Source organism: Microtus ochrogaster (genome assembly GCF_000317375.1).
Source record: "Microtus ochrogaster isolate Prairie Vole_2 chromosome 14 unlocalized genomic scaffold, MicOch1.0 chr14_random_1, whole genome shotgun sequence".
NCBI classification, from domain to species: Eukaryota; Metazoa; Chordata; class Mammalia; order Rodentia; family Cricetidae; genus Microtus; species Microtus ochrogaster.
Window position 1 is genome coordinate 8044931 of NW_004949096.1, and position 14385 is coordinate 8059315.

Here is a 14385-nt window from a genome sequence, read left to right on the forward strand (position 1 = left end):
GGCTTCTTCCCAGTTTGGCAGGAGCGTACTGGCTTGTGAGTATTCAAGATAGGGCCCTTTTTAATCCCCAAGTCACTCAGAAGTCAGAGGAGAGCCTCCCCAGCACTCCGATGGAAATTAGCAATGTTTTCAATTTCTGTTATCAGGTTGCTGAGTGAGAGGAATGGGGGATGTGAACAGGTGCAAAATTCCATTCATTCTCAGGAAATTGTTTGAAGTCTGTCCAAAAAAATTTCCATCAGATTCTGGGGTCTTAGAGATGCTCAGTGTGTAAAGTGCTTGCCTTGCCAGCAAGACCTGGGTGTTTTGATCCCCTCATCCACATAAAAACTTGAGCTTGACAGTTCAAACGAGTGAGCTGCAGGTTCAGGGAGAGCTCCTATGTCAAAAAGTATGGCAGGAAACAACCTCCGACCTCCACACATGGACAAGTACTCAAGGCATATCTTTTCCTGCATCCCACAGCCTCCCAGGTCATTTCTTCTCTAAGGTAGCTAAAATTAGAGGATGATAGCAAAGAGAAACCAGGTGTGTGAAGTTTTCATCCACTCTCTCCAGACCGTGTGGCTTTTCTGGTCCAGACACACCTCTAGTTTCTGGGGGTTAGAGGTGGCTCCACCTCCCTGGATACAACATCCTAGCTCGGAAATCGAAGGAAAGGAGTGTGTGAGATCTAACAAAAGTGCAGATCAGACTTCGAGGGAAAGGAGAATTTTGCTTTCTTTTTTAACAGAGCATGCAACTTAGTTCCTTTCAATAGGCGAGGAAGAGGGGCTAATTCCCCCACCAGGGTAGGGGTACTTGGACATAGCATGTGGTAAGACAGAGTTGGCATGGAGAAACCTTCTGAGTAGCATCCTGCTTTTTGAGTCCAAAGAGGAGCATCCCAGGAGCTCAATTATCACTGTTGTGTGGAGGGTTGAGACATAGTGAGAGGGAGTGGACACAGATTAGCGTGCAGGGGAGCAGAGGTCAAGAGCTAGGCTGGCTGAGGACATGGAAGAAGACGTGTTTGGCTTAGCCAGACTAGCTCATTCCTTTCTCAAGGGTGCTCAGTGGGTGGCAACAGGGAGAACTAGCAGGAACAACAGGCTCTTTCGACTTGGAGTTTCCCACTGACTGTTAATTATAAATATTATTTTTGGAAGAGTCTGACTGGGGGTGTGTTATCAGTCCTTTCTTATTGGCCTTCTGGAATTCTCTGGAATCAAGAAGCCTAAACTAATTTAGGAAATAGGCTCTTGCCTTGGAAAGCTCCACTTCCTGTCTTCTGGGTGTCAAATGAATAATTTGTTTTCTGTCTCGCATGACCTTACTTGGGAGGGGCAAATCAGAAACTGATGGCTAGGCTGACATTTCTTTCACTGTCTCCTCACACTCACACAACTCCATTTAGGAAGAGAGAAAGGATGCCCATGTGTTTCCTGCATGTCCATTTCTTATTAGCTCTTTTTTCTGGGGTACTTCAGGGTGAGCGACGAAACTAAGCATCTTTAGTGCAATATCCAATAATGGGGAGTCTATAGACTCTTGTGGGTATCTTACTGGGCCATTGTGAATAACTTCTATCTCTGCTCTCACTAATGTGATCTTTGACACTTGTTGTGTGTGATGTTCCAGTTCTGAAATGGAGTTCACATGATAAGCAGTGGGTTCTCCATAGTACGCAAGAACTACCTGCAGTCTGAGAAGACCAAAGGTTTTCGGAGAACTGTTTGATTTAAAACATTTTCTTTTTAAAGCTGGAGCTGATTCAGATATTTATCTCAATGAAATTTGCCATCTTGTTTCTATGGAGGAACATTCTGGAAACAGTCCAACTTGAAAGTCAGATAAAAGATTTTTTTTAATTAATAAATGTTTTATTAACCTTTCTCTAACTTGAATAGAGTTCAGTGATTCTTTGCTTTTATCAGCTCTATGTAGGAAAGTAATAGATACTGGAGAAAATTTCATCTAGTGACAACATTTTAAATTTGCACTGTCTCCAAAATTCTTGCCCAACGATAAAGTTTAACTTGTATTTGATGAGTGTTGGTGGAGCCAGATGTCACAGACTACCTGGGCACAACGTTGAACAGACAGAAAAGATGCAGATGTCCTCAAAGACCTTCCAAAGATGAAGTCATTGTAAGCTCTGCTGCACGAAAGACCTCCAGATCATGTTTGAATGACAGATGCCATCAGGAGAAGAACAAATCTCTGCCCACTGCAGTTAGTTTGCTGCTTCACATTTCTCTAGTCATGACTTGAGGCGTTGGCATGGAAGACTGAGAAGCATTGAACCAATGTTCTAATCTGCTGTTTGGGGCCCTACAATCATGGGAGACGTTAGGAGGCTGGAAAGATAAAAGTGGAGCTTGACTTCGTTTTTAAAATCCTCATTCTATAATAAATAGAAATATTCTCAGAGAGTACAGATTTTATAGAGGACAGGGGAATCTCACTAAATGATATTTTCATAATTAATCTAGTTGCCTCAACTGTGCACTCAAACAGCCATGCAGCAACTCAGAAACAAAATAACTGGATGTGGTTTTGGTTTGGTAATTCACAATCCACGACACAGACTCAGGAGCCCACAGCATCAACTGCAGGTAAACTCTCGTATCTTTTGCTTGTCACCTGTCTTCAGTGGGGTGTTAGAGATGGGTGTTCATTATCATATAGAGACAGCATTCGTGCTGGCATCAGATTCTGATGCCATTTAGCGGCCTCAGAGACCTGTGGATCCAGTGTCTCCTAAATGCCCTGCTTTCATTTTTCATGTGCAACATGAACACAGAGGCAGATGATTTTTTTCCCTTTGACTATGACTCATTCAGAAGGTGACCTCTAGAAAGACATCAACTGACCAAACAATCGTATTAATGAGAGAAGGACTAATTCACGAATAGGAAGCATGAAGTTTTTTTCATGTCTTTGGACACTGAAAACCTTTTACAAAAGTTTTAAGAATGACAATGACCTGTTGCTTTATAACAGCGTGTAGAGGTCACAAGTAAGCTCTGGGAGCATTTGGTCATTAGCTCTCAGTTATTTTGACTTGGCAGCTTTGCCTGGAGAGTTGGGAAAGGGAATCAGCCTATAAAAATGGGAGGTAATAAGGATTTCTTCATTTATTAACTTGTATCGACAGGTAATTTCTGAATAGGCATTCTCTCTGCAGACAGGGTGTCATAAGGGAAAGTGGCCTCAGACATTTGCTCTCCTTGTAAGGCCGTGATAAACTATATTCTTCCTCTACAAACCATCATGTAAGGGAACTCTGCTGATGTTCTGCTGTGGTTAGCACACCACAGCAATTAATGTCATGCTGAGGTGGGTGCAGGGAAGAGATGGCAGAATAAGGAAATGTTGTTTGTTATCCTGACATGCATGATACACCTTCAGAGGACAAATAGCGTGAATGAAAGGGCTCTGCAGCTCTCTTGGATTGCTTCTCAGCTCTCTTGATAGCTGGCAAAAGGAATTTCATTGGTTGTTGTATTCGGAAACTTACTGATGGCTTCAGCTTTCTCTGCTTAAACTTATCCTGGTTTTTTGGGTTTCCTATTATTTCCATGTGCATCGCTGATGACATAATTGGCAGCCTTTGGGAGTGTTCATATCAAGACTTGCTTTGGTACTGGTGGAGTCATTGGGTCCCTTCATTTCCTGTTTTTCTTGGTACATTATACTATTTTTAAAAAATGGATCTCAAAATGGACTGCTCTTTTATGCAAAGTAGTATGTGGACATCGAAATGATTCTGGGGAATGTCTCTAGGGCATGTGCACCCCCTTGGGAAACAGTGGGAAGACATCTTCTTCTGTGTCCCCCTCCTGTTCCATTCGCACTTTGCATTTGGGATTCATGGGATTATATGCCTGCTACTTCCGGCAGAATATCATACCCTAAACTCCTGGGGATGATATTGGTTGGCCACCTTCAATTGTGAAGAACATCAAAGGGCTTGGGTTCCTAAGAGCTGACCACTAAAATCACAACGGTTCAGATTTGGAGAGGATCTTAAATTGTTTAGTTCAATCTTAAATTATTTCAACTATCATCTGATAGTTTAATTCTAGTTTTTAAAAAGAGCATTTTATATCTGAAATTCTCACCACTGGTTTTAACTTGGCCTCATGGGGAAGGAGACAAATATTCAATCCTTTTATAGATTGAAACTTTAGATAGTTCTCGTAATTTCTGAGACGTCTCCATTGCCAACTGGACTTCAGACAAGTATCTAGCACTGGCTTTTCATCTTAGATGAAAGCGTGGACCATTTGGTGTTTAAGGTTCCTCCACCTCTGGCATTCTATGGACTTCAGTTTGGGTTCCTGAAAGAAATGGTACTTCTTTTCTTCTTTCCTTTCTTCCTACTACCTGTGTCAAGATAGGGAGAGAGTGGGAGCATTTACCATGCTATTTCTTAGGAACTGATAATTAACCTTTCAACAATCAATTTAATCATGGTTACAACAGCCTTGATGACCACCCCTGACACACCGCCCAAAAGGCAAGAAGCCCAGGACTGGTTTTCATGGTTTTTTCAACCATCAGAGTCCAAGAGTCATCTTCATACAACAACGAAGATGCCTGGTAATGAGACAGAGATACCGTATATCATATGCCTGTTTGACAGCCCTTAATAATTCTCATTAACCCATGGGACATGGTTCAACTCTAAATGTCATTCTGTCCTAAAAATGTTTATGTCAATTTAGGAAGGATCGTGAACTCTGATATCTTTATGTTTGTTTTTAATATTACTAATACATGGTTTCTTCTCTATACTTTATAGGAATCGATATAGCCTAGGATAAAGTTAATTAGGAAATTATGAAGTGGGGCAAGATGCTGGTGATAACAGAACATTCCAACTCTAAAAGAGTGTCTGGGAATATCCTCAAGTTAGCAAAGTCAAAACTTTTTATAAGAATATAAAAAACATAGGCAAAACTACCAACATATAGATTTCTATCAATTGATTTAATCTTGGGTTGGACACCAATAATAAGAAAACCAAATGGTGATCCCATTAGATAGCCTGAATTGCATTCAGAAGTTAGAAGAGCACTTTTTAATAAAAAAGACACCTTTTCAGTAACTGCTGAGAAGAGGTCTAAGGTTTCCATTTTCTTTTTAAAAGCAGCATCCAAAATTGAAAGTGAGAAATTCTCAAACTCTGGGATGAGGTCCACTGTCATCAACCTCTTTGAACCTTTTTGATTGAATAATAAATAGCAAGAACACTTTTGCTAATTGACCTTTTTTCCTCTATGGGAATTTTTATTGAGGATGAACAGTGTTCCTTCTATTTGCATTAGAGACACAGGTGAAAGATAAAGACTGAGAAACTGCACATACCTTTCTAGAAATGTCAAAATGAAGCCCCTTATTTCATACAATCAATGAACCTGATAAGAAGTAAGACTAGAAGGATAACTTTTAAAATGAATTTAAAATATATGATTGTAGCTATGTAATAGTAGAGACGACATTGGAGTATTAATGCAGGTGTCTTGACAAAGCAAATAGAGATATATAAAACCGTCCTATTCTTGTCCCGACTCTTTAGTTTTAATTGAATATTCTAAAGATGTAATAAGAAAGACACCTGAAAGCAAGGGCAATTTGCTTGGGCCTGTGTTTTGTTGTATTTTTCTCTAGCTTCTCGGGTAGGCTCTGCCCATAGTTATTCTTAGCCTCCTTAAAGAATATTGAGCTGTAAAAATTATAGCCAATTGTTTTAAGGTCCATGTATTAGCTTCCAAGATGAGGGCTTACAGATATACAAACCTACTCTTTCACTTTCTTCTTAAAATCTTGGGAACTCCATAAATACCACCCATGCCTGACTTTCCTCCTTGGTAAAATGGGTTGCTTGGTAGCCAGCTCAACTACTAATGTAAGTCACCACAACAGGTACGGAATCAAATACCAACCCAACAGGCTGGGAGCCAAAGGAGGAAAATGAAGATGACACAGACAAATACCCCAGTTTTTCTGGATCAGGCATTGATGATGATGAAGATTTTATCTCCAGCACCAGTAAGAACAATCAATTATAGTAGAACCATTCGTGCAAGGCTTGCTGAGGGACCTACATGATGTGGTATCTCTCTTGGGAAACGGATGATGTGAGCCTGTGATTTTACCTCAGTTCCATTCTGATGAGATTTTGGAGGAGGAAATAAAATTTTGTGAATAGAAACCAAAACATATTGCTGAGAAAAATAGCTCCTGAAGTTTCAGACCCTTCTCCCTGTTCTGTTTGTCCATGTCTTCTCTTATAGAATATCTGCATTCTCAAGTGTAGCTAGAGAATGGCATATTAAAATACTCACTGTATCCCTGCTGTGCCAGACGATGGAAGCACAGGGAATAAAGGCCAGAACTTGTGCCTACAGGAGGCTGGTGGACTACTGGGACAGATGTTAATGTGACTTGGAGGACAGGGATGAAAAGTTGCACATGACCCTGGACTGAAAGCTTAGGAGGCCCTAGAATGACTTAAAACATAGAAGCCAGAGCTCAAAAACGTCCTTAATTAATCAAAAACAGTGGTTACAATTAAAGGGAAAATTTTTAAAAAGTTTCAACCAACTTTTTGGACACCAATATAACAGAACGACAGTAGAAGGAAGACTAACTACCAGCTAAGCTTTTAAAAAGGCGTTGGTAATTAGCAAAAGCAGAGAGTGGCACCACTATGTAATCATGTGCAAATCTGTGAGCTCTATAAAACTTCCTAAGGACCCTGAGAGGGTGGATGTAGAGAAAAGTGTCCCGTTCTGATTTCCCAGAACTTGTCAGAAGCTAAGATTTTGCTGGACAGAGATGAGAATCATAAAACTGATTTAATTACCATTTGGAGAAGGGTTTGGGGTACTGCATTAGCTATCTTAGACAACAGAAGCTTTTTTCCACCCCATTGCAATTGGAGGATTTCATTCCCAAGAGGATAGCACCTAGTGAGAGGGCGGGACCTAAAGTAGTTTGTGGCTTGAAGACATCTGCGCGTGTGGTACCAGTACAGCAAACACTAGAGACAGACCAGATTTTCTGTGTACAGACTTAAGTGGTGCACTCCTCAGGTGGGAGACTCTACAGAGCTTAACAGCATTAGAGAAGAACCCTAAGAATCCCACACAGTGAGCATCACTATGACAGTATATTCTGGATTCAGGATGCAGCTTTTCTACACAGGAATCTCAAAAGCTTCTCTTGAAAATGCATTAATATGGTCACTCTCCAAGGGATAAAGTTACCATGCCATTTTCCCCCACCTTTGCAATGTGTATTCAAGTTCAGTTTACTTTCTAACTAACACCTATGCCCTTTGATTCAACAGGATGCCCTCTTTCTCCTGGAGACTTGGGCTATCACTTTTTCAGACTTATTAGAAATGTGGTTAACGACCAAGTATTTTCTTCACTTGTAATTTTTTTTAATTTGGGTATCAAAATAAAATTTGAAGGAAGATGAACTTGTAAATAAGTTTTTCACAAAATATATAGTTTCTGATTCTATCAAAATGGATCTCGCTTGCCTTTTCTGTCCCAGTCTTTTCATTTGGCATGCTATTGGGGCATTGGTGAACTGACATGTCTTTGTTTTCCAGTGTGCTGTGCTGATGGTGGCTGGTTACTTCTTAGTTTTTCTATGAGCATATGCATCTTGGTCCTCTTTCAGTGGCTGTGTTGGCTTGCTTATAACATGATCTTTATTTAATAAGAATCTCATGGCTTTTTGGTGTATGTTTAGAAAAAAAGGAGCTAAGCCAAATGGCTCTGAGGCAGAGATTCCTTCTGATGATCATCTACATGAAAGCTTTGGGTCTTGTGGTTTTTTCTTCTCCCCAGCAAAATCACTAACAAAATAGTGATTCCTGAGTTATAACTCAGCTATCAACCTCTTCAGCTTAAGGATCTACAGCTAGCACACCTACCAATGATACCAACGAATAGCTTGGACTTCCAGGTGCAGAGGGCTTCTACAGTTGGCATGGATGACAAAACTCTGCATGTCTTTGGCAATTCTTGGTGGAGGGCTAGTGTTTTCAAAGCTGTTCTTCCTGCTGCTGCAACCTCCTTGACTATTTTATCCAGAAGATCTCATGTTCTAAACCCAAAGGTATTCTGTGACAGAATATGAAGGACATTGAGATACAAAACAACATGGCGGATGAAGCTGAAGGCTCTCTCCTTTCTCTCCATTTCCACTCAACCATCTATACAATGGGTATAGATGAGGTGGTATGTAGACTACAGAGGAGTAAAATGTACGAAGCAAGCAACGAAGGCTCCAGAAATAGCATTTTCTAATTGCCTCAATCATCATTATCACAGTTTCATCCACTCCACGGGTTTCTGACCACCCAATACAAAACCAGGACTGGACCCAGGGGAAGCCAAGCCATTCAAATCCAGAAGTACTACTTCAGACAACCACCAGGATGACTGGTAATGAGTTATGCGCATTTCGTTTATGATTCTTTCCCTCAAAGCCTATGACGTTGTAAAGGTTAAACATCTGGACAAGGTGGGAAATTTAGTTAATGTCTCATCACAGATCCTTAGTGAACTTTTACGAGGGTACTCGACTCCACATGGGTGTCATTTATCAACCATACTACCTGGACACAAGGTATTTCACATCACTTTTTATTAAAATGAATACATATGAATCATTTATGGTACTGTCTCTGACAAGGTAGTTATTCTGGAATAAGTAATATCAAAGAAATTTGTACCTGTTCATTTTCTCAGAGGACAGATTAGTGAAATCACTCAGATTTATTGAGAGTAAGTACTTAGAGATAGTGCTTAAGCATAGCACCTGTCGGTAACAGGTACTTTAGTGGAAAAAAAGGATTATTAAAGACTATTTGTTTAAAAGTCACAGTGTGCTTAACCATCATCACAACAGATGTAGACAGAAACAGCACCATTGCTCATGAAGAAAACTCAACCCAGGAACCACAGCCTCCTGTCAATCACCATGAGTATCAGGATGAAGAGGAGACTCCGCATGCTACAAGCACAAGTAAGAAGGATGATGCTCTGAAGTTCTGGTACCCAAGTTAGCAGAGATGTTGTTTAGCTATTGGCCATAATTTTTGTCTCTGCAATTTATCTGCAAAACTAAAAGGGGCCAGATCTGTACAAAATTTTTAGAAATAAGGAAGAAAAGATGGCAAGTTGTCAAATTTTCCAAGAGACCAGAATGCTTACAAAGTAGATATGAGATGGTGTTTTTGTGCTAATGATTCCTAATGGCTCTGTTTTGGTGGTTGGTGTGTGTGTTCAGAAATGTGTGCGGGGAGCATGCTCTTCAAGTATTTAGTGTCGGATCTGGAGGGGAAGCTTCATGAATGGGCAAATCTTTGAAATCATCTTTGGGGAAGACCTGTGGTGCACCCCATTTCTTTATTCCCACATTCCCTTCCTTGCTTTGTGGTAGAATGGTACTACTCTGTCCTTGGTAGAAAGTCGGGGCCCATATGGTTTCTTTTCTAATTCTAAGCTACCCTTCTTTTGTCAGAGCAACTTGGGAAAGTCCCGATGCTCTTATTGATATTTCTACTTATTAAAATATCCCAGATTTTCCAAAAACAATCTCATGTTTCACCTCGGGATTATGAACCTAGGACAAGAAAACAAAGAAAAAGTGAAACGTATTCATCTTTCCTCTGTATCTCAGAGAGATGCCTGCCTTCTTTGGAATAAAACTGATCCTTGAGATAACATCTTGTAGCATTTAAAATTATAGCCAAACACCATTTTCATAACCTTGAATATTCTTAAAGGGGAAATATAGGGAAGAGCTACTTAAGAAACAAGGAGCTGAGGCATTCCTCGTTCGATGGATGTGTTTAATCAAGGAAAAGTTTGAAATCTGGATTCACATGTTCTGGGCATTGTCCTGAATGTCTGGCAGGCATTGCATTCTATTCTTTATTATAGTTGATTTGATATATGCATAAAGATTAAGGGCTGAGCTGAGAAGAAGACTGTTAAAGGGAAGAATAGACAGGAAACAGGACCCATTTCAGTCCCCCTTCCCACCGTGGTCCTAACAACTGTCTTATCAATTAATGTAAAACAGTTTACACTTAAGCAGAATGCTACTTAAGACACTTCGAATAAATACATATAATGTCAAAATATAATGAACACGGGACATCCTTACTAGTAGATACTTAGAAATCCAAATGCAGTTAATAAAGAAAAGTTACCATCAATGCTTGCAAAATCCACATTGGTAACCTCTGGACTTCGTTAAGGGGACATTACAACTTCTAGAAAAGAGTAAGCCCTTACGATTTACAGGGGAAGTTCTGTCTTCCTAACCCACTTGTGACCATACTGAAAACACTAGGGCATGGTTGGGCACTTGTATACGATAAATGTTGGGTGGAGACATACATAGGGTGCATGCTTGTGAGCACACGTGTGTACTTCTTTATTCTTTAAACTTTGGGTATCTTAGCTGTATAGTTTTAATTTTTACTTTTTAAAATAATTACAGCAGAAATTTTCTACCTTTGTTATTTGTTGAGAGATAGTGGCTTAACTAATGGAAAATAATTTAAGATTAGGGCTTCCCTCCCTTTGGATAATCAGTTAATCCCAGGAATAGTTTGCAAAATGCAAAGACAAACTTAGCACGAGTTCCACTTAAAATATATTTGCTATCACAAAATCACACACATCATTTTCTAAGATAATGAGACACAGTGAATTTTTTAAGGCACAAAAGTTCTTTTGATTTGGCAATTTCTAGGCTCTAATTTTCCTGATGAATCAGAAATTTGCTATGAGCTGTTACAGATGAAAATGTCAGTGGCTTTCTGACGTTTCCAGGAAGCACCCTGATGGGATTTTGTCCCAGTCCACTTGCCTTTTAAAACAGTGCTTGAAAGGTTAAGCCTGTCTGATACTGTTATTATTTATATAATTCCCCAACTGGCTAGAATAGTTTTTTCTTCCACTGAATTAGCTTTGTTAAGAAGAGGTTTTAGCAATTTAAAATGTCCCCAGACAATCACATTGCAGATCAATGTAGCAGCATCCCAGACATCCCGGCCTGGGTTTGCATGCCGGCCCGGTTATGCTGAGTGTGGTTATAAGTTGTGGAGTCTGTTTGCAAAGGTCCAATGTCGTGAGTTGCCATAGACCACAGTTCCCGCTGCAAAATCACTGGAACACGGAGATTATGCTTTTCAACAGAAGCTCTCTCTGGCAGAATATGTGAGGCTATAGACATAATACTTAGAATAATACTTAGAATTCACAACCCTCAGATTAGGGTCTAGTCATGGATTTGCGCTACTCTGTGTACATATTTTTCAGCAAATAAAACTTGTTTTACCATCTGGAAAATCAAAGGATTGGAAAATTAAAAGTTTTATTTCTATTTTTCAGCATTTAAATGACTTAACCCCTAGCTGTTTATCTATCTATCTATCTATCTATCTATCTATCTATCTATCTATCTATCTATCTATCTATCTATCAAGAATGTATGTGTGTATGTATTCATGTATATTGTATTATGTATCTTTCCATCATTTATGTATCTATGTATTTATCTATGTATTATCTATATGTCTATGTATGTATATGGTATGTACCTATCATATGAGTATGTATGTAGCATGTATGTATGTATCTACCTACATAAGTATCCATCTCTGCCCTTTATGTAGAAAGACATATCAGAGGGTTTGTTAAGAACCTGGACAATGTGGCTCACCATCCGCATTCTCCTCACAGCTTGGGCAGCTCCTAGTAGTACAGCAGAAGCAGCAGCTACCCAGCAGGACCTGTGGTTTGAGAGTGGATGGCTGGGGAAGTACTCCCCCACACCAACGGAAGACTCCCATGTGACAGCAGGGGCAACTGGTAAAGGAGGGTTTCACCATGTGGGCAGAAGCTGCTTTCTGAGTTCTGTGCTGGGCATTGAAAACCCAACACAAAAAAGACCCTGAGGTTTGGTTTCCTAATAATACATCATATTGAAGTGAACGTAGATCCAGATTGTAAATGCGCCAAGCAAGCTACCTGGCCAGGCATAGATAGAAGCACATGAAAGAAATAGAGTTAGCCCATAAGTTTGTGATGTTCATATCTAGTTAGAGGCAGCACCTCGTGAAACAATGACAGAGGCCTTATCAAATGAAAGCCCCCTTTCTGCTTTCTAAAGATCATTTACTGTATAATATGAGTCTGACTTTTTCCTTATATTTATGTGAAACACTAGGCTTATGAGAAAGAATTTTATTAGAAATTTAGTTTTGGGGTAAATCCTCTCATTACAAGAAAAGAAAAGATACCTGGGTGATGTCGTCTGACCTTTTGTTCTTACCTCTTTCGAATATCTCCTCGAATGTACAACTGTTTAATTACATTCACAAATAAGTCATCTCCTCCATTCTGGAAATGTGGGGTTGTGGGAATTAGAATTAGACCTTATCATCTCTGAAGGATACAGGATGATAACGTGTCTCTGCAAGATGCTGTGCATGACTCCTTTGTCTGAGTGATTAGCATTGTGATTCACCCTGCCCTGCCAAGGGTGTGAGTTCCACATTATCACTTGCTATCAGTGGGAAATATCTCTGTGTTTCCATCTGCAATACAGAACCTGATCCAGACCTTCTTTGCAGTGCATGGCGACATGGAAATGAATCACTAGTGGAGCAGCGGGTTTGGTGACTAGCTCCTTGGTGTGTTTGTTTCTAGGGGATGCTATTGCAATCTCTCTTCCGGTACTTCTCCACTGGCACAGAATGAGACAAAGGCATAAACCACATGCCCGCATGCTATTTCTCATTGTGCGAAAGTAATGCTTCTGCTGGACTCCATCTGTGCTTTTGTGATAAGTAGCTCTTTTTTGCTCTTCACTTGGGAAGCCTTTACCTGATGTCGTCTGTATATCACCACCAGCTCATTTTGCATTTCACTCTGGGATGTGCTTGTCTCGGAGTGACGTCATGCACTTGAGCTCTTCCGCCTCTCTCTGTAGGGGACTGTGGCAGCATCTTCCCTCGATGCCTATAACTCATCCTCTATCCATTGCAGTACTTGTTAATGCTATGCTTCCTTCAACTTCTGCGCTGGTGACCAAGAAAATGAGCACCAATGAACCAAAGCCTGGGGAAACATTCTAAACGGATGCATCCCTTTGTCCTCAGTACTAGAAAGTTATTTTCACTATCTTCTCTAGAGAATAAAGTCAATATATCCCTGCCCAAATGTCAGTAACATTTTGACAATTGTTTGAACAGCCTCAGACGACAATAACCATCCAAGTCAAAGAATGACGACACAGAGTCAAGAGGATGTCTTCTGGACTGAGATCTTGGACCCAATCTCACATCCAATGGGACAAGATCATCAAACAGAAAGGAAGGGTAAACAGCATCTGAAACTTTTTAATATATTATATTTCTTAGAATCAACTAAGTCCCTTTTCTCTTGGAAATGTAGCATTGGTTTTAGTTCAGTCTGCTTTCTTAAGCATCCTCGTGTGCCTTCAGAAATGAGTTTGCTGATACAAGTTGATAAGGAGTGGGCATGCATGTTCATTGACATATAACGTTCTATCAGAGAGTGAAGAATCTGGCAGGAAGATTAAGTAAGTCAGTCTGAAGCTGATTACATTGGAAGCTATTTATCCTGAGGGAGAGGTAGGCTGTTTCTTACTTTAAGATGGTCTTACTACATGACCCAAGCTGATCATCAATTTTTGATGATCCTCCTGCCTCAGTCTCCTGAGTGCTGGGATTGAATGTACTATCATGCCCAGATAAAGAAGAGATGTTCTTAAGATTCCTTTCCTTTTTATGTACAAAGATTTCAAAAGAAAAAATAAATAATGGATGCAATGACTGTGTCCATGATAGATTCAAAGATAAATTTGGGATTTGGTAGACAAATCTAAGTGATGAAAAAGATTGGTGAGTAGTTAAAGTAAATAAACAGTAAATGACTCAGAAAACTTCAAAGTTATTTATTATTACCCCGTACAGAGATAATGGGGTATTGAAGGATTTAGGATTTAGATCATTCTTGGCCCTCCTTGAATGGCTATGAACTTAATGGATAGACAGTTTGTACATGAGACAAAACTCTTGTTTTCCTAATGCCTTCCGTTCTTATTTACACACAGCCATTTGAAAACAGAAAGCAAAAACATTAGTTGTAGTTTTGCAAGAAAGGAAGGCAGTAAATTATTTGACTACTTTTTATATTTAAAAGCAATTTTCCTTTATTGTGACAGCAGCAACCTGCTTGACAGAAGCACCAAGAATTAGTAGCTTCTGTCCTCTTAAGATTTAACAAGTAGAAGACTGTATTTCCACTACATTCGTGAGTAGAATTACTTTTT

General features: G+C 39.8%; 1 protein-coding gene across 7 annotated transcripts in view; it reads left to right on the forward strand.

Moving 5' to 3' along the window:
* Window positions 1-14385, forward strand: part of Cd44 (CD44 molecule (Indian blood group)) — an 83978-nt gene that overhangs the window by 46874 nt on the left and 22719 nt on the right. Inside the window, exons 6-12 of one of the 7 annotated variants that reach the window (XM_005364087.3) lie at window positions 2475-2597; window positions 4471-4587; window positions 5914-6039; window positions 8340-8453; window positions 8920-9036; window positions 11778-11897; window positions 13283-13408. The exons of 2 other annotated variants lie outside the window; for them this stretch is intronic. In XM_005364087.3, coding sequence (XP_005364144.1) covers window positions 2475-2597; window positions 4471-4587; window positions 5914-6039; window positions 8340-8453; window positions 8920-9036; window positions 11778-11897; window positions 13283-13408 — 843 coding nt within the window. Of the gene's footprint in view, window positions 1-2474; window positions 2598-4462; window positions 4588-5913; window positions 6040-8339; window positions 8454-8919; window positions 9037-11768; window positions 11898-13282; window positions 13409-14385 lie in introns of all 7 variants that reach the window. 4 more of the 7 variants (XM_013352760.2, XM_005364088.3, XM_005364089.3 and 1 more) reach the window with 4 other exon arrangements.